Source organism: Mobula hypostoma, chromosome 11 (assembly GCF_963921235.1).
Source record: "Mobula hypostoma chromosome 11, sMobHyp1.1, whole genome shotgun sequence".
Classification (NCBI taxonomy): domain Eukaryota; kingdom Metazoa; phylum Chordata; class Chondrichthyes; order Myliobatiformes; family Myliobatidae; genus Mobula; species Mobula hypostoma.
The window spans coordinates 56,552,086-56,575,543 of record NC_086107.1 but is presented as its reverse complement, the minus strand read 5'-3'; the positions used below and the strand labels follow the sequence as shown (position 1 = coordinate 56,575,543).

General features: G+C 40.5%; 1 protein-coding gene across 2 annotated transcripts in view; it reads left to right on the top strand.

Moving 5' to 3' along the window:
* cars1 (cysteinyl-tRNA synthetase 1) overlaps positions 1-23,458 on the top strand; it is a 69,615-nt gene that overhangs the window by 8,156 nt on the left and 38,001 nt on the right. The window contains exons 2-10 of one of the 2 annotated variants that reach the window (XM_063063222.1): positions 726-956; positions 5,515-5,606; positions 7,776-7,864; positions 8,548-8,644; positions 14,231-14,329; positions 15,516-15,665; positions 17,339-17,479; positions 20,733-20,821; positions 22,304-22,425. In XM_063063222.1, coding sequence (XP_062919292.1) covers positions 726-956; positions 5,515-5,606; positions 7,776-7,864; positions 8,548-8,644; positions 14,231-14,329; positions 15,516-15,665; positions 17,339-17,479; positions 20,733-20,821; positions 22,304-22,425 — 1,110 coding nt within the window. The remainder of the gene's footprint in view (positions 1-725; positions 957-5,514; positions 5,607-7,775; positions 7,865-8,547; positions 8,645-14,230; positions 14,330-15,515; positions 15,666-17,338; positions 17,480-20,732; positions 20,822-22,303; positions 22,426-23,458) is intronic. The other variant, XM_063063223.1, reaches the window with a different exon arrangement.

Sequence of the window (23,458 nt, the reverse complement as noted above, 5' to 3'; positions counted from 1 at the left end):
TGTTTTAACCTTGTGTGGCATGACTCGTTCACTACTTATCAGGCCAAGAATGCTGTTTGGGTCTTGCTGTGTACAGGCAGGATTTCTTTGTTATTCAAGGATGTGTGAATGTAATTAACTACATGCAATCATCAGCAAGTATTCCCACTTCTGATCTTGTGGTGGCGAAGTCATTGCCAAAATTGTTGATGCTAAATTGGGCCTAAGCTACTATCCTGATGAACCCCTGAAGCTGAACTGATTGACTTCCAACAGCCTTAAACACTTCCTGTGTGTCATGTATGACTGTACCCAGTGAAGTGTTTTCTGAGAGCCCCACTAATTTTGATCGTCACCAGGGTTCAGCCAAACACATTCATTCTCACCTAACTTCTAGAATTTAGTTCTATCTGGCACTTTGGACCAGAGCAGTAGCAAAGCCTTTGGGAATAATCATACAAGATCTGAGTGTTGGGGAGCAGATGATTGTGTTACACAACTGCAGTGCCTACAATATTTAACCATTATGCTGCCGATTGAGAACAGATTGATGGTCTAGGTTATCCTGCTTGTGGACAGTCCTGAATTACGTAATGTTTCTCTAGTTGCCTGACATGAGCAGCTGTATTAGTTCTCACTTTGGTAACTGAAGAACTAGAATGGTGAATGGTGCATGACTTTTTGTTGAAGAAAAGCAGAAGCATTCGTTCTGAAGATGCGTCCATTCCCTACATTGTGTCTTGCAGCTTTCTGCCATGGCGAGCATCTTAATATAAAACCTGGCAGGAATGGGATGGAGGCTCTAAATGATTATCTTGCTACACGAAGTTACATCGATGGCTTCGTATTTTCACAAGCTGACGTGGAAGTATTCCAGTCAATGCGAAAGCCACCTCTCGATCAATACTTGCACGTGGTGCGGTGGTACAGGCACATTGCAGCAATTTGGGAATGCACCAGAGATAGTGTCCACATATGTGAGTAGTTGAACATCTGTGTGATGATTCATTTCGGGCATCTGTCCAACCATGGTAATGCTTGGAGCTTATGGCATCATTTTGTAATTCATCTCATCTTGCTTTTATTTTTGTTTTTTGAAAATGGTAAAGAGGTTTCTATTACACTCTCCAAGATACCTTTAAGAGCAAGGTAGTAAGAATTCAAGACAGCAACTTGCAGTCCATGTGTCAGGGATTTGAAGAAACACTGATATAACCAGTGAAGTGCAACTTGGGTGAGAAGTTGGAGTTGATAGGGCTCCAGTACTCCTATGATCCTTAGGAAAATTGTTTATTTGGAAGATGGTGTTGAAGAAACCTTGGTTCCTTTATACACTGTCCACCAGCGGTCGAAAAAATGAATGTGCTTTGGATGCCCATCAATAAGATTGGATTAACACAGAAGATGTTAATCCACTTGCATGTTGTTGGAGCTGGATGTAGAGGAGAATGTTCCATTACACATTTTAAAATGTTAAAAGGTTTGAGGAGTTAGAAAGTTCTCTTCTCCCCCCCCCCCCCAAAAAAAATACAATAAATCAGGTTTCGAGGTCAGTATGTTTCTTTGGGAAGTCGAGTCAATTCTGACTTGGTGAGGGATCTAATAGTGGTAAATCTGTGGAATGTTGAATAAGTAGTTAAATCCTCCCCTATGGGGATGATCATTGCTTTGCACGTCTTGAGTAACAATTGACATGAGACTGCAGAAGCCGAAAATCTGGATCAACACACCCACACTAAAGATGGTGCTGGCAAGGCACAGGAATGCTTTACAAGGAAGCAAGTGAAACTGCTGACTATTCCATTTAATAATACTCTTTTGGACTATGGTCACTGCAGGCCACAGCCTGCAGTTTCCCTTTGGAAGTTGTGCTGTATGATCTGTCATTTTTGCAATTTCCTGAAGGTTTCAATGAAGTGCATTCTCCAGAATGCAAGTATGGCCGGAGCGGAATCCAGGCCAGATTGGCGCAGCAAGGCCCGGACCTGAGAGTGAGGAAAGAACCGGTTTGCTCGATTTAAGGACAAGATAGATTTAAAAAGATCAAGGTGTCAAAGCCAAGGGCGAAAGATGAACCAGTGTTCAGCTCACTATTCTGTGAGATTTATTAGCTTCAGAGCTGAACTGGGTGTGGCCTGCAAGCGTCAGCTTTTGCCTCAGCACTGAACTGGCTCCTTGGCTGTGGGCTCACTTTCAGGGACTCTGCAGTGCATGTTCCGGGTGTTATTTGTTTACTTTTTTTATTGTTTGCATGATTTGTTCTTTTTTTGCACATTGGGTGTTTGATGGTCTTGCGTGTTTTTTAATGGGCTCTGTTGTGTTTCTTTTGTGGCAGAAAATACTGGAAATGGTCAATAGGTCAAGCTGCATCAATGGGAAGAGAAACAGATTCAGGGTCTCTTTCCTGTGTTTCTCTTCCCACACACATGGCCTGATCTGAGTGTGTCCATCATTTTAGATCAGTAGACAATAGAACAGAATTGGGCAATTTGACTATTCAGTCTACTCCACGTTTCCATCATGGCTGATTTATGATCCCACTCAATCTACGTCTCCTTCTCCCCATATCCCTTGATGTTCTGATTAATCAAGAACCTATCAACTTCCGCCTTAAATATACCCCGTGACTTGTCCTGCACAGTGGACTGTGGAATGGAAGTCCACAGAGTTTCCACACTCTGGCTAAAGACATTGTTCACATCTCTGAATATCCCCCTATTCTGAGGCTGTGCCCTCTGGCCCTAGACTTCCCCACTAAAGGAAACACCCGCTCCACATCCACTCTATCTAGGCCTTACAATCAGTGAGATCACCCTCCCCATCCCCATGCTTCTGAACTCCGGCAAATACAGGCTCAGAGCCATCAAATGCTTCTCCTGTGTTAACCCATTCATTCCTGGGGTCATTCTCGTGAACCTCCTGTGGACCCGCTCCAATTCAAGCACTCCTTTTCTTAGGTAAGTGGCCTGGAACTGCTCACAATACTCCCAAGTGTGGTCTGAGCAATGTCTTGTAATGCCTTAGCATTACATCCTTGCTTTTGTATTCTAGTCCTTTCAAAATGAAGGTGATACATTGCTTTTGCCTTCCTTAACACTGACTCAACCTGTAAGTTGACCTTTAGGAAATCCTACACAAGAACTCTCAAGTACCTTTGTACCTCTGATTTTTGAATTGTCTCCTCACTTGGAAAATAGTCCAAGCCTTTATTCCTTCTAAAAGTTAAAAGTAGCATTTGTTATCAGGGTACACGCATGTCACCACATACAACCCGAGGATTCTTTTTCTGCGGGCAAACTTACAGTTGCCGTTCTACAGATTTGCTAAATTCTATCAATGGGCATGACTGTGCTCTTCCCTACACCATGTTCCATCTGCCACTTCTTTGTCCATCTCTCAATCTCCAGACACCTGCTTCCTCCACACTACCTTCTCCTCTACCTACCTTTATCATCCACAGACTTGGCCGCAAAGACATCAATTCCTTCATCCAAATCACTGACGTACAACGTGAAAAGAAGCAGTCCCAACAGTAAACCCCGCAGAACACCTTTGGTCACTGGCAGCCAACTGGAAAACAGTTGATCACTGCTACCGTAAACACGAGGAATTCTGCAGATGCTAGAAATTCAAGCAACATACATCAAAGTTGCTGGTGAACACAGCAGGCCAGGTAGCATCTCTAGGAAGAGGTACAGTCGACGTTTCAGGCCGAGACCCTTCGTCAGGAGATGCTGCCTGGCCTGCTGCGTTCACCAGCAACTTTGATGTGTGTTGCTGATCACTGCTACCTAAGGGTTCCTTTTCCTTAAGCTCCCTAATCAGATATGGGTTGCTTATGCGAGGTGTTCAATGTGGGAGATAGGTGAAGTTTTCCAAATAAAATAAATTTGGCTTCAGTTACATCACTTACAGAAAGGCACTTTATTTTCAGCTATTTGGAAAACTGCAAAAGGCACATGAAAATAGAAAACTGAATTAAATTTAGTGACTGCCATTTGCCTCTTTGTTATCCAATACAAACTGCTTAATGAAGCCCATCGTATGTCATCCACAACTTTCATTGCACAACAATACACCACCCATCTTCACAACTTTGCACCAATATGTATTTAAATGTAGTGTCTCCATTCATTTGACCTCACAATTTTGTGCATTTTCATCCAATTGCGCAACATTCTCCGGTTGATCAAGATTAAAATGTTTCGTCCACTGCTTAATGTGTTGTTGCATAATTCTCTTCCCTGCAATCCTGAATCCACTGATCTATTGGCACAGTTCCCTTGCAAGCAATTATTTCTGGGCACCCTACTTCAGTACCTGTGGTTCATGAAAGAACTTGATGGAAGCTTGACGGTTAGGGGATCACTTTACAGGTCCAGCGCCCACCGCTTGGGGTTCAATTCCCACCACTGGCCTATAAGGAATTTGTACATTCTCCCTGTGACTTTGTGGGTTTCCTCCGCATACTCCAGATTGCTCCCACGCCCCAGAGACATACAGTTAGCGTCAATAAGTTGTATGCATGCATTGTTGGTGCTGGAAGCATGGCTACGCTTGTGGGCGGCTCCCTGGCACATCCTCGGACTATGTCGGTAATTGATGCGAAACAATGCATTTCATTATGTTTCAATGTGTTGATGTTCATGTGACTAACAAAGCTAATCCTTACCACAGGTCTCCGCATTTGAACAACATCTGCTGCTCTTGTAAGAATTTGAGGGTAGAGTAGCAGTTAGGGCATTGCTTTACAGTGCCTGTGATCACCGATTGGCGTTCAATTCCCGCTGCTGTCCGTAAGGAGTTTGTATGTTCTCCCTGGCTGAAACCAGTGGATAGACAATAGAGGCAGGAATGCCACAAACTGCCTCCATGTCTCAAAATCGGCACTTGAAGTCCTCAATGAGTAAATCAGAGATCAGGTTATTCGTTATGGATCAGAGATTCAGCAGAGGATTTGCTTTATTCTACCTAGTTAAATTCTGTTTTTGGGTATACATTATCCCCCCAGGTCACTGTGGTATCCTGCAAATATGCAGGGGCACCAGTTGTTTGCAGTATTCATTATGCAAACTCTTAATTGAAACGTTTACAATTTGGTCTTCCTCCTGTGAAATGCAATTGATGGCCAGATTGTCTTCAAAATGTCATTGGTACTAGTTTGCCAATAAACAGAAATGTCCTTTTATATGCGTGTTTTAAAAATACTTCTGGTCACCATCCCTTTCAACTGATAGAAATGACTTGAGCTTTTCTGTACCTTAATTTCTTCAAATTTGAGCTTAATTGTCAAACATTGTATGGTTCTACTCTTACAATTTCTCATCCTTGTCTATGAGGAACTTTCTGATCACCCACAGACTTCATTCCTGCAAGCAATTGCTGAAGAATTAGACCAGGTGTTGCCAACCTGGGGTCCATGGCATAATGAAGGTTGGGAACGCCTAAATTCGACTCTGGTCCATGCTAGTACGGTCACATTGATGACTGAGCACCATGGTGTGGAAGATTTGACTTGTGGCTATTCTTTTCCAGCTAAAGAGAAGAGAATCCAACCACCTTGGTCGCCGCCAACGGAAGTAAAACAGCCTGAGCTCCGGCTGTACAACAGTTTGACACGTAACAAGGTCAGTATCGCTTAAGAGTAGAGTAGTATTGTAGGAAAAAACAATATAAAGTTCTGGTGAAGGGCTTTAAAACAATTTGTCATGCAGTAACATCCATCTCATTCCTGTTGGTTTGCATGCCCTGAAATGAGGTAGTACTGGACCTGTGCAATCCATTAACTACTTCGTCTACTCATGAATAATGTTTGCCTCTGCTTAATTCTGTAGCAGATATCAACGGCAGTCTGCATTAATGAAGCCCAGCAGATATTTTAATCAAGCAATCTGTGCTAATGCTATCCAGCAGTGTGTCTCATTGAAGTATAATTATGACTGAGTATGTGAGGAAAAATACCACTTTTAGAGTGTATTAATATTGCACAAAAAATTATAAAGATTAATATGTGTAGCGCAGGCAGCCCATGCATTACAGAAGAGGGATCCTTATTTTCTTATGGTTATCTTTTATTTATTTCCAGCTACAATAACATTGTTTTTATTGTCTTTTTGCAACTGTATGTAGCAATCAGTGAATGAAAATTGCTTAATAAATTAAAAATAAATGGCACATTCAAATTTTGGTGGAACCAGCATCCTAATACAGTTGAAGCAGTTCCAGTGAAGACTGAAAGCTGTCTTGTGACTGAAGAACATTGAAGGTTTACAGTAAAAATAATTCACAAGGTGTCTTATCCTAGTAACTTCCTCTACAGGGTCATTATTGTGACATGGTTTTAAGCAATCTTGTTCACCCTCTTCCTGAAGATGCTGTTGCATTAGGCCGCAGCAGAATTACACAGCAATAGGTTCTTATGCCAGTTGCTATTTTTCACCTGTTCAGTGTCAAAATTGATATGCATGTGAGTTCTTGCAACTGTAATCAAATTTTTTGAGGAATAGATGAATGAGGGCTAACGAGCAAATCTGACTCCTTTTTCATTTCTGCTGTTCAATCTCCAAACCTGATGAAATCTCAGACCTATAATCCAAAAGGTTCAGAACTGCACTATGTCACTTGGTCTTTGGGAAACAGTAATAAGATTTTTTTGTTCTAACTCCCACCTTCAGCAAACAGCTGGTTTTCTAAATCCAGTTATTATTTTTCCAATATTAAGAATAGCACTCTGCTTATTGTTAAAAGCATGGATTAAACATACTGCAAACATGCTGAGATGAACATTCATACAAGGCTTTTTATACTCATTGTCAGTTGCTCACTGCCTAGGACATTCTGTGTAGTTTACTGTGGCCCAATAATAAAAAAAAGATGAATACAATTGAAAGGAATTCTTACTCTTGGCTGTTTTAAGAATGATTACTATTTTAGTTTGCTTTTTAACTTGTTCCAAAACTGAGCCTCTACCATTAGGGTATTTAATGTCCAACAGCTGTTGTCCTGACAGTATTGAGAGTCAACCATATGGGTTTTTTTTTTCCAGGTGGTGACACCCTGTTCCTGTTACTTTTCGGAAAGAAATTAATGGAATTGCATTTCTTGTAATAGTACTCCAAAGTCCTGCCTCCTTTCATTTCAAGTTTCTGGTTCCACTCCACACCTTGTAAGACTTATTGCACTTAACACTACTTGATAAGTGTGGTTACTAGGTTACTCTGAGCATTCGGTTTGCAAGTGTGATCCAACAATCAATTGCCCTTTATTACCAGTTTCTATAAATAATACAAATACATGTTACTTGTGGACTTTGTGCATATCAGTGGACGGATGTAAATTGTTTCAAGGCAGTGTTCATCACTGCAGATGTGGAGTATGTAGAGTACTTGATGCTGACTGAGATTATATCATATACTGTAACACTCCAGCCACTGAAATCAGAATCAAGTTTGTTCGCACTGGAAGCCCATGATTAATAGGTACTGTTGCTCAGTTTTGGAAGCACACATGCTCCTAGCTGAAAGCTAAATGTGTTGTTGAAGATTTTCGACCACTGGGCTTTTCCTGTTCCTTTCTTCCCAGCGTCTCCTTGTTTCTTTTTGCTCTTTGCCCTACGAGCTCCTTCCCGCAGTTCTAGGCAAAGAGGCATATAACACAATGTTCTGAGTTTCACTTCACGTATTTTAGTCACAAGATAGGAAACTTTTTTAATGGGGTTGCTGAGTATGTGGGAACTTGATTTTGTTCTTGACATTTTTGGTCTAAATCAGCCGTGTGTGTTGTTTTTTTTTCCCCAGGAGATCTTCCGTCCTCAGAATGGAAAGAAGGTGTTATGGTATTGTTGTGGCCCCACTGTTTATGATGCTTCCCACATGGGACATGCAAGGTAACCTGCTATGTAATTTATTACCGTGCTTCCTCTGGAAATTCTTCAGTTAAACTTTATCCCTGAATAAATCCTTAATAAATCTTCCATGTATGTGCAAATAGAATGCACATTTGAACAGCTGGTACTGTAAAATACAAACATGTATGAAGAGATGCCACTTAAAACAAAAAAAAATAATTCAATATATTGCCTTTTTTTTTCTAATAATTCTGGAGAGCAATCTGAGTGGCAGAATTTCATTTTTATGTCATCAGACAACATTGAAAGCTTGGTGTCACCAGCATGGTGCATTGTGATCTGTTGGTCATTTTATAAGACGTCCAATGGTAAATGCTTGGCCTAACAGGCCTCAGACCTGAAATAATAAAAATCGTGTTTAATTACTGTGACCTTGCTAATTTCGCTGATTTTTTTTTTTGTATATCATCAGACATGGTAATGCAAAGTTAGGCAGAGATTTTGCTCTGGTTTGTTCTCTGATAATTGTGATTCCAAGCCTTTAAAAAGAAGCGTGATTGTGATTTCTGCTATGGACAAGCAGTATTTTAAGAAAATTGACAACCATCTATGATTCTTTAGTGTATTACTTCACCTAAGCTTGTTGCAAATTTCCTAGTCCATGCAACGTGTGCCACTAGTGTAGACAGTAATGCAATAACTTAAATTATTCCTTTTCTCAGGTCCTATATCTCCTTTGACATCCTCCGAAGGATTCTAATGAACTATTTCCAATATGATGTATTTTACTGTATGAATATCACTGATGTGGATGACAAGGTAAGGCCGTGTCATCATCACACATTGTTAAAAAGCAGACAATAACTAAATCTTTCTTTACATTTTATCAATGACTGGGGTTTTATAATTGGGTTCTGCCTTAACCATCTTGCTCTAGTCCAATTCTCCTCTCCACTCTGGTAACAAAATGCAGGGCTGTCTTAGCTCGGGTCTGCCAGCACTAGCTGTATACATTAAATTTGTACAATACATTCCCACTCAAAGTATCTTAAATATTAAAAATCGAGAATTAAAAGGGCATGTAGTATACTTGATTAATTGCTTTCATGCAATGTATTGATTCATGAAATCTGATCTCCAAAGCACAAAGAAAAATCCTTAAGTACATTTAAAATATTGCTTAGTTATTGCAATAAACCATTGGTTCATTATAATCCTGCAGTTCATATGATTTATGGGCAATCATGCAAGATGTACTTTTATACTTGTAGTTTGCAAAATCAAGTTGGGCGATTAGAATTGAAACTGATCTAACCTTTTTTGTTGCATTGGAGAAAGTGGTCATGTTCCTTCAAACTTTTAGTGAGAAAAGGGAGCTGAAGGTTTGGACATAAGGCATTAGAACAAATTGCAGGTTTCCTGTTACCCAAGGTTGAAAATCTGCCAGTCTGATTGGCAATCAGTAACCTGTGCACATTAGCAGTTCTGTATCAACAGCAATCTAACAGAGCTTGAGGAACAACAGCATCTGATGTAGTTCCAAATGCAGGAGGGACAGTTCATGAAATATCACTCTTGCCTTCAGAAGGTGGGCTCCTTGAGATCTACAGTTGTGTATAATTTTAGTCTGGGATTTTTTTTTTTAAACTGGTTTAATGTTAACCACATTGATAGTGTCAGTATTCCAAGTGTTGCTTTGAGATGCATGCACAATGAATTTAAACCTGTGGGTGAACATTCTTTAATCCAGTGGTCCCCAACCACCGGGCCGCAAAGCATGTGCTACCGGGCCGCATGGAAACAATGAGTCAGCTGCACCTTTCCTCATTCCCTGTCACGCACTGTTGAACTTGAACTTAGGGTTGCCAACTGTCCCGTATTTGCCGGGACATTCCGTATATTGGGCTAAATTGGTTTGTCCCGTACGGGACCGCCCTTGTCCCATATTTCCCCCGCTAAGGTAGAGCTTTCCTTTGAAACCTTTTGTGCCAAAGTGGCGTGAAGCAATTACCATTAATTTATATGGGAAAAATTTTTGAGCATTCCCAGACCTAAAAAAATAACCTACCAAGTCATACCAAATAACATATAAAACCTAAAATAACACTAACATATAGTAAAAGCAGGAATTATATGATAAATACACAGCCCATATAAAGTAGAAATAATGTATGTACAGTGTAGTCAGGAAGATTAAGCCAAAACCGATTTCTGGGGGGAAAAAATTGGCACGTACATGCATGCGCACGTCACGCATGTGCACACAGGTGCCCGCGCAAAGCTTCATGGTCATGGTAGTCTTTCTCAGAGTAAACACAAGTGTCCCGTATTTGACTGCTACTTTTGTCCCTTATTTGGGAGTGAGAAAGTTGGCAACCCTAGCTGTAAAAGACATATATTGAGGTGAGTTTGACCCTACGTGAACACCCACCACCCCAACCAGTCAACCAGTCCGCAAGAATGTTGTCAATATTAAACCAGTCCGCGGTGCAAAAAAGTTTGGGGATCCCTGCTTTAATTTTGCAAATTAAATTGCCAGTGTCCATCTATTTACAGTGGATTTCAGTTAATTGGGACGCATCAGGCCCAGTACATTTTGGCCAAATTAAGTGAATGCCCCAATTAGCCAAAATTTCATGGATAAAGTTTAAGAGGGTATGTTTGTTTTTAAAAAAAAACACTACCGTTTAACTAAGAAATTGTGTATTTAAATGAAATACAGAAAAAGTGAGAACACTACCAATATTACCGCAGTACTATATATTGTTTATTAGTTCCTAATAGTTATAGACAGAGGAATTCATCCAGTGTAAACTGCCATGTATGGGGTATCCCGGAAGAGCTGGCACCGCTAGTGAAGGGGCTTGTTGTGTCCACTCAGAGACAGCTCATTCACCTTTTGGAGCCCACCAGAAATTCAGTTCTCACCTGTGACTTTAAGTAGCTGTATGCATGCAGCAGTGGCCACTCCCCCATACCCCACTTCGACAGGCAGGCTAAACCCAGGTGAGAGTAGCCAGCGTGCCTTGTGCCTCATACCCCAGTGAAATAGGGACATGCCTGTCCTAGCATGTGAAGTCAGCTCCAGCGTACTGGATGAGATCAACGGTGAGATCCAATGGTCAAGAAGGTGTTGTACAATGTCAGTGAGAGTGAAGGACATGACAAGGCACATGGTTATCTACTGTAACTGAGGAAGACACCAGATTGTGATGACTGTTCATACCACTGAAATGGAACTTCCGAGGCCAAGACAGTGGTATTGTCCCATTGAACATCTTTTCCACTTTGAAAACTCTCTTAAACAAGTTTTACTGTCATCATCAGATGCAACAGACAACCAACACATTGCCATGTTCTTTTAATTGACCAAATGAACAAAACTAGTGCAGATAATAGACTGCCTTCATACAATGCTTTCGATAATTGCATCCTCCCAATCTTCATTTTCATTGTAACATTTAAGATGATTTTCGATACCTTATTTCTTTGTAGTTCCTGACTTGAAGTAGTGAAACAATTTCATTTTCACTCAATGGTGTTTCGGGCATCTCAAAATCCTGAGTGCATGAAATCACAGTGAGCAAAACAATTCTAAATTGGCTTGCTGCTTATTTCTCACCAACTATCAGTGACCAAAATTGTTGACCTTTGAACACAAACACATGCAACTGATGCCCTTCACTCTAAGCATGGTGTAGTGCCTTAAAGCCACAAAAACTCAGGCGACTGATACTAGTTAGAAACTGTTCAGCAACAATTAATTTTTGTTCTTTCAGTTATCCCAAATAAGCAGCTGCCCTGATTAACCGATGGACCATTTAACCGGAATCCACTGTATTTAAAACACTTGTCAGAGTGAGAATCCAGTGAATATATTCATGATCCATTTGTTAATGGCAGTGTGTTTCAGTAATGTTTGTGTCCATGCATCACTGAGATAGCAATTTGTGTACAGTTCTAAAGGCTAAACCAAAATTTGCAAGATTATCCATAAGCATGAACAATTTTACTCACCACAACTCTGAATTGACTCCAGTTCCAGTTTAAATTGTCATTCAACCATGCATGAATACCCATGAATCCTAAACTAAACTGCAATACTCCAGAGCCAAGCTGCAAAACGCAGTACCAGCAGTCATACACAGCACAAGGCACATAGAGCACATATAAGATGGCAGTAAAATACTGTCACACAAAAAAAATCCAAGTCCCGAATCCATGAATGGTGCAGCAGTCTGCAGTCAGTGCAATGCAGCTTGTCTTCTGCCGAGTGAACACTGGGTGGCAGCACCAACTCAGCATGAGCACCACTCCACACCAACTCTGGCCCTCTGGAGCACCTGATTCTGAGGCCTCCCCTGGGCTGCTGCAAATGAGCAACACTGGGGATTGAGGCCTAGTCCTAGCTACGAGACCATGTAGCTCCCACATCTGACCATGCCGTTTGCCAATAAACCAATGAACTGGACTTGCAGCATTCCACACCACCATTGTCAGAAAGGATCTTGCGATTGTAAGAAAAGTGATTAGGACAATCACTGGCACACCATCTTCACATACCAATGACTGTCTGTCACAATCAGTATCATGGTCTGCACCAAATCCAGCTCCGTCAGTTTCTCCGCCATCAAGGAATTCGCTGATGGGGTAGACCTACAGTTAATGTCCATCAGGGTCTTGGGATCATAAAAAATACATTTTAAAAAAAAAGCCTATCCATATAGAAGCCACTGCATCTGAGTGTGCTGCCATTTACTTGGAAGTAAGCTGCTCTACCACAACCCCCTGGGCAAGGTGTTGTACAACCTACAGATTCACTTTCAAGGGCTCTTCACAACATGTATTTTCAGTATTTTTTTTTAATTACGTAATTTGTCTTTTGCACATTGGTTATTTGTCAGTCTTTGTTCATTTATAATTTTTTGCAAATTCTATTGTATTTCTTTATTTTTCTTAAGTGCCTGCAAGAAAATGAATGTCAAGGTAGTATATAACATGTGCATGTATACTGTACATACAGTGTATATATGCACACATATTTTGATAATAAATTTACTTTAATCAATGAGCCAAAAGTTGCAAGATTCAATGAAGGTCAGATAAATCTCTCTTCCACTTTCTTCACATTTTACTTCCTTTCAAATATATACCCAACTATTACAGCTAATGTAATGTGAGTAAAGGGTGGCAGACAATGTTCCCTCTAATTTGTAATGACCAGTGTTTGCGGAAAATCTTGTGCTGTGCAACTTTTTGCCCAGTGACGACGACATGTGCATTCTGAATAACTTCTTCAATAAGAACAGTATAAATAAGCCAGTTCTAAACTCTGCAGAGAAATCATCGCAGACTCCACATTGTCAACACTGTCCGCATCAGAAACCTGAAAAGAAAATGTGATTATGTATGATCGTGAAATATACTTATGCCAACGAGATGGAGGGTGATCCAATCATAAACAACGGAAAATCTGCAGATGTTGGAAATCCAAGCAACGTGCACAAAATGCTGGAGGAACTCAACAGTCCAGGTAGTATCTATGGAAAACAGTACAGTCGACACTTCAGGCCAAGACGCTTTGGCAGGGCTGCTTGAAACATTGTTTGTACTTTTTTTTTTCCATAGATGCTGCCTGGCCTGCTGAGTTCCTCCGGCATTTTGTGTGTGTCGCGAGGTAGAGGGTGACAACCTTTTGTGTGCATTTTAACTTCCTTTGTGCACTAGTAGCAAAGCACATGTGTGCGTGCACACCTTGGAAGGAACATTGGTGGCGGGGTGGAGATAAGCCTCTACCAAAGGAAGAGAAAGGCACTCCTTCCCCCCACTAGCCTGCAGGTGGCCCTTGGGCAAGGTGTAGCACCTGCTTAGGCCCCCCAATCAGGGTCACATGGAGCCATGGGAGCAGGTGGTGACTGGTTGGATGAGCAGCTGGTGCATATCACAAGTCCTGGTTATGCGACCACTGACACCATGCAGACAATCCCTGAAGAGTATTGATAATGGCTGGGGTTACCTGTCTTGTAAAGACACTGCCTAGAAGAAAGCTATGGCACACCATTTCTGTGGGGGGGGGGGGAATTAACAAGAACAATCATGGTCATGTTTATGATCGACTTGGCAATTTTTTCCCCATAGAAATGGTTTGCCATTGCTGCCTTCTAGGCAGTGTCTTTACAAGACAGGTGATCCCAGCCATGGAAAGACCATGATCATCTACATCGTGCAACACGCACATAATGAACGAATGGAATGTAATGAAGTGGCTTAAAAGATTCTTTTGAGTATCAGAGTTGTAACAATACAACAAATAATTGTTTGGTTTTTCCATGGTAAATGAGTGTATGCTGTGCTATATTAAATAACATTACTTATTCTAATGTGACCTCTGTAACATTTGCATAGATTATAAAACGAGCCCGGCAGAATTACCTATTTGATCAGTATGTGGAGAAAAATGTGGAACCTACACAGCTTCTGCAAGATGTCAAAACTTCACTGAAGGTAAAGCGATGGAATATGGAAGTTGCCTCTTAACTCCTCATCCAAAACATAGTTTTTACTACAGGTTGTTGCTTTATTTGTATGCACTTCGTGGTCTATGTGGAAGGGATTAAAAGTACACATGTACAGATTCTCCCATTGTAGCTATTGTTAATATAAACTAAGATAAACGATTGAGGCAACATAAAGCTGATCCTCAGTGTCCTTTAAGTGTCAGATAGTAGGAAGATGCTCTCTACCATTTTCCCTCTCAACCCAATCCTTTCATTATTACCATGTGCCAACTGGATTTAGTCTGGAGATGATTGCTTGAAAGGAAAGGAAGATCTAATGACAAATGTTGAAATTGTACAAGGCATTGGTAAGGCCAAATCTGGAGTATTGTGTACAGTTCTGGTCACCAAATTATAGGAAAGATGTCAGTAAAATTGAGAAAGTACAGAGGAGGTTTACTAAAATGTTGCCTGGGTTTTATCTCCTAAGTTACAAGAAAGATTGAACAAGTTAGGTCTTTATTCTTTGGAGCGTAGAAGGTTGAGGGGGGACTTGATAGAGGTGTTTAAGATTGAGGGGGATTGATAGAGTTGACATGGTTAGACTTTTTCCATTGGGAGTGGGGAAGATTCAAACAAGAGGACATGGGTTGAGAATTAGAGGACAGAAGTTTAGGGGTAACATGAGGGGGAACTTCTTTACTCAGAGTGGTAGCTGTGTGGAATGAGTTTTCAGCAGAAGTGGTTGAGGCGGGTTCTATGTCATCGTTTAAAGTTAAATTGGATAGATATATGGTCGGGAAAGGAATGGAGGGTTATGGGCTGAGTGCAGGTAGGTGGGACTAGGATAGGGTAAGAGTTCGGCGCAGACTAGAAGGACCGAGATGGCCTGTTTCTGTGCTATAATTGTTATATGGTTATATATGGTGAAAAGAAATTGTGTTCTAATTTGCCTTTCAATATCCGATGTATGTTTTATACTGTGGCAAGTATATAGTATTCTATAGTTTCCTGAGTTTGCATAATTTGATAGATCAGAAATGAATTGTTTATTTTATCTTCTGTTGACTTATAGAAACATTTAAAATTGGTAATTTCCTATAACTTTATTGACATAGTAGAACATAGAATGTCATTAGAATACTATTATAATATTCTTTTATGAATTGTTTTTATCTTCATTTGTCTCTTAGCCTTTTACTGTGAAACTCAATGAAACTACAGATCCAGACAAGAAACAGATGCTGGAGAAGATAAATACTGCAGTTTTGTCATCTGTTAAATTATTGGAGGAATCAATGGAACGGGCAATTCCAAATGAGGAGCTTGACAAGCAAGCCCAGGTATGACTCAACCAAGCCGATGGCTTGCCAGTTACTTTGACTGGGATCTAAGAGGACTTGAGTAGAGTTGTAAGTTCTTACTGCTGTGGGTGGGGGGTGGGGGGTCACCTCATTCCCCCTCTGTTACTAATCTGTCATTCAACCTTCACCCATTAGGGTGGTGTAAAACTGGGTTAAGGCTCATAAAACAGTATAACACGTTTCTTCAATAATCTGTTATGCTTGCATATACAAAATAAACACTCATCTGCTATGCCCTTGAATTCACATTTCCTTTAACTGTAAATAATCTTCGTAGGTACTGTTATCTCTTAATTCTAGTTGATTTTTGAACACCGCTCACCCTAGCAGATGCTGTTGCTATGTGTACAGATGATAATTTCTATCCGCAATTACCTTTCAATTTGCTGATGTTTTCCCCAAGTGTTCCAGATTTTCAATAAATATATCACACTTAATAAATTGGTTGATATAATGAAGTCATTATTGTCATTATTGAAAAGTCATTCCACTGTTCAACCACTATCTCAGTAAAATGTTTTGAAACGTTCTGTATTGAGTTATACAGCACAGAAACAGGCCCTTTTTATTTTATTGAGATGCAATGTGGAATCAGCCCTTCCAGCCCTTAGAACTGTGAAACCAGCAACCCACAGATTTATTATTTATTTATTAAACCCAAGCCTAATCACGGGACAATTTACAATGACCGATTAACCCAACTGTTGTGTCTTTGGACTGTGGGAGGGAACTGGAGCACCTGGCAGATACCCATGCATTCCATGGGGAGGATGCGCAAACTCCTTGCAGAGGATGCTGGGATTGAACTCTGACCTCCAATGCCTCGAGCTGTAGTAGAGTTGCACTAACCACTGCACTACCGTGGCACCCTTTGGCCCAGATCCTCCATGCTGACCAAGATGCCAGTCTTTTCTAATCTAATTTTCTCACATTTCGCCTATTTCTGTCTATTCCTGTTTGTATACCTATCCAAACATTTCTTACGAACACCTTTATTGCACCTACCTTTACTAACTCCTCTGGCTGCTTGATGTGTATAGCCACTGCCCTCTGGAGATCCCTCCTACTCAGATTTCCATTAAGCATTTTCCTTCTCACATTAAAACTGTCTTCTAGTTTTACACTCTCCTACATTCTTTGACTACCTATGCTAAACAGGTGTGAGATCACCCCTCAGCCTCTTGCGCTCGAGCAATCCTGTCCAATCTCTCCTTGCAATTAAAGCGCTCCATATCGGGCAACATCCTGGTGAATCTCTTCTGCATTCTTATTCGTGCTCAGTCACTGCACTGTCTTTTCAATGGTGTAGTGACTGAAACTGCACGAAACATTAGCCCAGCCGTTCCTTGAGTGTTACGCTGTATGTACAGTACTTCACGCTGTTTGGATGTATTTGACAAATTTTCATAAACTGCACTTAAACACGACGAAGGTCCGCAGCATATGAACATGTTCCAAAAGAATAGGAGGGTACAGGTGGATAACTAAATGGTACAAATGTTTAAAAGCTGCATTCTACAAATTAGTAAGTAGGCAGCTGTTGATCCCAGGAGTTCATGGGTTTGTACCTCTGGTGGACTGTGTCTAATCCAAGGCTGGAATACGATACTAATTTTATCTAATGGGCTATTTACAATTCTTGTTATTAATAGGCCTTATTGGTTGAAGCAAAGGATATAATATCTGATTGGTTGGATGCTCAGTTTGGAAGTCAAGTGACTGATAACTCCATCTTTACGAAGCTTCCTAAGTACTGGGAAGGAGAATATCACAGAGATATGGATGCACTCAACGTAAGTTTTCATAGCAATGTTTGCTGCAGTTTATTTAACACATTAAGATAATGTTGTTAATCCCAACAACCATGGTGCATTTGGAACAATTATTGTACAATTGGGAATCCTCTCAGCACCATGATATAATGGGGCAAGTTGCATACATCTGATGCTCTGATCACAAAATAGCAGGGATGTAATGGTCAGGTTTTAAAAGGCTTTGGTCAGACCACACTTGGAGTATTGTGAGCAGATTTGGGCTCCTTATCTGAGACAGAAGTGCTGGCATTGGGAAGGTCCAGAGGAGGTTCACAGGAATGAGAGAGTTGATGTATGTGGAGTATTTGGTGGCTCGGAGCCTGTAATCACTGGAGTTTAGAAGAAATGGGGGCAGGGGGGGTGCGTGTTGAGAGGCCTAGATAGAGTAGGCGTGGAGAGGTTTCCAATAGTGGAGGAGTCCAGGACCTGAGGACACACCTCAGAATAGAAGAACAGATGAGGAATTTCTTTAACCAGAGGGTGGTGGATTTGTGCAATTCATTGCCACAGACGGCTATGGAGCCAAGACATTGGGGATATAAAAAGCGGAGGTTGATAAATTGATTATTAAGGTTGCAGGAGAATGGAAATGAGAGAAATAATGAATCAGCTATGATTGACTGGCGGAGCAGATTCGATGGGCCAAATGGATTATTTCTGCTCCAATGTCTTATTCAATGCCTAGTTATAGGTCACAAACAAACCAGTGCCATTATACAATAGGCAAATAACAAATAATCCAGTACTGTGGTAAAATGAGCAGGTGGATAAAGGGGAACTAGTGGATGTACACTCCCAAGGTTTCCAGAAAGTATTTGATTGTGCTGTTTCAAAATGTCCATGGTGTAGAAGTTAACGTTGATCGATCATTGATTGGCAGGCTGACAAGAAACAGAATGGGTATGAATGAGACTATTTTCTGGTTGGCATGATGTAGTGAATGGTGTGTCACCCGAATTGTTGCTCAATTTTTTTTTTAATTGCTCCTCCATTTTTTTTCCCCACATTTTTACAATATATTGAAATTGGGTAATGGATCGTGTGTAATGAGCCCACAAAAATGTATAGCTAGATTAACTGAGTGGGCAAAGATCTGGAGCATCGACATAAATGGTAAGAAATTACAGGGTGTATTGCAGAATGATCCCAGTATCCCAGTGCATAATTCACCAAACGTTAGTATGCAGGTGTAGGAAGTAACTGGGAAAACCGCCATAATTGTTAATTCACAAACGAGAAAATCCTGCAGATGCTGGAAGTCTGAGCAACACACACAAAATGCTGGAGGAACTCAGCAGGTCAGGCAGCATCTATGGGGGGGAAAAGAAACAAGTACAGTCGACGTTTCGGGCCGAGACCCTTCGGCAGGGCTGTTAATTGTTTATTATAAGATGAATTGAATACAAATCTACACAGGGTATGCTCCAACTACGTAGGGTACTGAAACCACGTCTGCAGAACCATATACTGTAATGGTCTCCTATGTTAAGAAGCATGATATTGGGTACTAAAGTGTAAAGATAGAGGATTTGATGAAAAATTCTAATTCTGAGTAACCTTGACAGCAGAGATGTTTAGCGGGTGAGCAAGTCTAGAATTGGATTCACTGCATAATAATGAAAGGTGTAAGATGCCAAGGTACAAAACTGGGGGGGGGGTGAAAGCCCAGATGTCCCACTGTGAAGGAATGGACTGAGGAAATGATTAAGATTTCATCATATGAACACATGCTGGGAAGAATTAACAGTGAGGGGAAAGCGCAAGACGCATGGGATCAATTTTGGTTGTATGTTAATTTAAACTTAAATTAGATCTTTTCTGTCTAAGTTTTATTTGTTTTCCTGTCATGGGATGGCTGTGTAAATATGCTGTACTGTATCTGCTCTGTGATCTGCTGTGCTGCTTTGTAAAATAAGAATAAATAATTTAAATTATAAAAAAAGGCGTAAGATAAAATCACTTAAGATGAAAGCTAAGGCTTATTTTTCCTGAGTTGGAAGTCTTTGGAACTCATTAGGTGCTTTGATTTTTATATATATGGCACAGATAGGTAGTCTTTTGATAAGTAAAGGAAGGTTGCCGTACACCTGGTGACCACTTTATTAGCTACCTCCTTTACCTTGTGCATTCAGATGCTTTTCTGCACACCACCATTGAAACGCGTGGTTATTTGAGTTACTGTCACTTTCCTGCCAGCTTGAACTAGTCTGGCCATTCTCCTCTGATCTCTCTCACTGATGAGGCGTTTTTACCCACAGAACTGCCATTCACTGGATGTTTTGTTTTTTGTACCATTCTCTGTAAACTCTAGAGACTGTTGTGCATGAAAATCCCAGGAGATCAGCAGTTTCTGAAATACTCAAACTACCCAGCTGGCACCAACAATCATTCCACATTCAAAGTCAATTAGATCACATTTCTTCCCCATTCTGATGTTTGGTCTGAACAACAACAGAACAGCTTGACCATGTCTCCATGCTGTTGTGCATTGAACTGCTGCCAGATGATTGGCTGATTAGTTATTTGTATTAGCAAGCAGTGCACCTGTAGAGTGTTACTGAGTGTAAGTACGCAGGAAAGTGGAGTTGAGTCAGTCAGATCAGCAGATAGCTTAATAAATAGCAGTTCCGGCTCGAAGCCAAGTTGCTCCTCCTTGCTCCTAATTCATAGGTTCATTCAATAAATGCAGTACCACAGCAGGCAGTTCATAACACATTTAGTGAACTGCTATAATAGGACTCAGTGTCTCTGTTCTGTGATTTAGTGGTCAACTTACAAACAGAAAGCAGTGTCCTAAGAGAAAAATAATTTACTCTTTGCATTCCATTCCACTAATAATATTTGAGTCGAGCAACATAAGTTACTGTTGCAAATTTCACATTTAAAAGTAATACATTTGCAGATAAATTAAACATGTTGGAAGTACAAGTCTGTTATATGAAAAACAGTAATTAATACGATGATGCTTTTCCAGTTTGAAATGCTATTAAGTCTTTCACTGGTATAAAGAAAATTGTGAAACCAATAAAACAGATGAAATACATAAGTGCCTCCTAGGGAGAGAATCTATTGTGCAATTCTTTCGTATATTATTCTGAAAGATCATGAGACCACTGCAGCAATGTGTGAGAGCTACACTGCTATTTTTAAGTATAGTCTATTTTTTTTCTCCATGGTGTGTTGTTTTAAAACTTTTCTGAATACAGCATGTTCTAAATGTGTTTTTCTACAGGTTCTGCCTCCTGATGTTTTAACTCGAGTGAGTGAGTATATTCCAGAGATTGTACAATTCGTCCAGAAAGTGGTAGATAATCACTATGGGTAAGTGTTTGCTTCTGTGGAAGGTTGTTCTAACAGAATAGTTTTTGTTTTAATGGGATTAAATGTGGAATTATTGTAGTGAAGATATAACCAGAGAATAACTGTAACCTTTTGGATTGCATACTTCATCTGATTCATAATGAATTCCAATTGCAATTTTACATGAGCAAGATGATTGAGGAACCAGATCAGGGAGGCAGATTAAGCAAATGTAAAGGACTGGAGCTTGCCAGCATGCAGTTACTTGCAGATACTGCTGACATTTAATTCAATTATCGACCTTAACCTTTCTACACTTGTGAGCAACACGGCCTTGCATATAGTGGGATCACATCAGCACAATGCCCCTACCATTCAGAAATGCCTTAACAATCAGTTACTAGTTAATACAAAACTATTAAAAGCACTTTTGAACAGTAAGGAAAACTCAAGTTGATTCAGAAAGCTGTTCCTCACAGCCATTCTTCTCCATACAAAAAAATGGACTAGATGACCTGTGCGGGTAGAGCAGTGGGATTTGCAATATGCTCATGCTCTACATAGAGTGCAACATCAAAGCACAATCATACTGAAACCTATTTTAACATGGTAGATAAGGAAACTGTTTCTCCTGGCTGGGATGTCCAAAATCAGTTATTGTCTCCAGATAAGCAGTCAGCCATTTAGGGTAGAGATGAAAAGAAATGTCTTCTCTTGGAGAGCAGTGAATCCTTGGCTCAATGCTGAGTGCATTCAAGACTGAAAAATACTGTATAAATATATAAATTTTTAGATGTCAACAAAATAGAAGAATGTGGGTCAATTCAGGAAAGCGGCACTGATCAATGATGATCTCACTGAATGATGGAGCAGGCATAAGGGGATGGAAGAGACTGGAGTTGGGATCTTCAGTTTCAGAGATCAATGAACTTCTGGGAACTAGATTCATATTTAAAGTTGATGGAAGCAGAAAAGATGATTTCAGAGGTACCACCCTGGAGGAACAATTTGCTCTTGAATATCTAAGATGATCTGTAAACAATGGAATTTGCTCAGGGGGTGGGGGGGACAATTTTCCCCAAAGTTGAAATTTTTTTTTTAAAAATGGACTGATTTGTTAGAGATCTGAACTGGCTTGTGAAATAATAATGCTAGATTGAACAAATGGTTCTGGCTATGGACAAAAGAATTTGTGTGTGATATTTGAATGCAGACATGAAGACAAAATATCAGCATAGAATAGAAAGTATGTTTGACTGGATTACACTGGGGAAATTTGTTAATAAATCTTGGGAGAGCTTGATCTTGGAGAGTCCTGATGCAGAGTTTTAACTTAACATCGACAGTTTCTTTTCTTCCATGGATGCCACATAACCTGCTGAGTTCCTCCAGCACATTTGTTGCTCCAGATTCCTGCATCTGCCGTCTATTGTATCTCCATTATTTTTGGGAGGTAGCTTGTGGTTTATATTCAGTAAATGTCTCTTGGTTATATTCCACCAGGTATGTCTCCAATGGTTCTGTGTACTTTGACACAGTGAAATTTGACGGCAGTGAAAAGCATTCGTATGCCAAACTAGTGCCTGAGGCAGTTGGAGACCAGCAAGCATTACATGAAGGAGAAGGTAAGAATTCAAGCAGCAAGTACATCTGTATATGTTTGCGCACGTGTGTATGTGTGCGTACAATCCCTTTGAGGAAAAAGGGTAAGTTGACAGGTTTACAGGTTCCCTGGGAGGGCTCACATTGCATAGCTTACACGCGCTCAACAGGAGGACAAGTTGAACCGTCGATGGTCTCTTGTATCTAGTACAAATAGTGGAGCTGTGGCTGCGTGGCTCCAGCAATCCAGGTTTATCCTGACCTCAGGTGCTGCCTTTGTGGAGAGCTTGCACATTCTCACTGTGACTTGGGTAGGTTTCCTCGCCTATATGCTGTGGCTACTATAAGTTGCTACTAGAGTAGAGAAGATATTACACGGTAAGTGAATCGGGGAGAGTGAATGGCCACGTGGAGAAATGGAGCACAAGGAAGTAAGTGAGGGAGTGCTCTAGGAGCCTGCATAAACTTGCTGGGGAAAACAGACTCCTTTAACATCATAAGAAAATGGAAGATAATAGTTGGGCTGTAGGTTAGTTTCACTGGACTAGATGAGGGAGAAAAGCAGCAAATGACATCAGTTCTGGGGGCAAATGTATTTGGAAAAACAAACCAGGTAAACCAAATAGGATACAATGAAGTTTGGAAGTGGAGGGTTCTTGAGATTTGCATCACAGATTAGAAACCATAGAAACTACAGCACAGAAGCAGGCCTTTTGGTCCTTCTTGGCTGTGCCGAACTATTTTCTGCCTAGTCCCACTGACCTGCACACGGACCATATCCCTCCATAATAGATTCTTGAATATGTTTGATCAACTAATAAATAAGGGGCTAAAAAGAACTTGAAAACACAAGCAGGGAGGTTATGTCAGGACTCCAAAGCCTGAATTGTGTGTCTGTTTGCTGTGTTGCAAGAGTGATGTGATCACAGAAGGCAGTACCAAATAGATTTACAGATGCTTTTGATAGGGTAGGATCACTGTAGCTATGAAGAGAGTTTTTGAATAGGGTGGAGGCTGATTTTATTGATAATAGGGTAATGGGAAATTTAATTGATA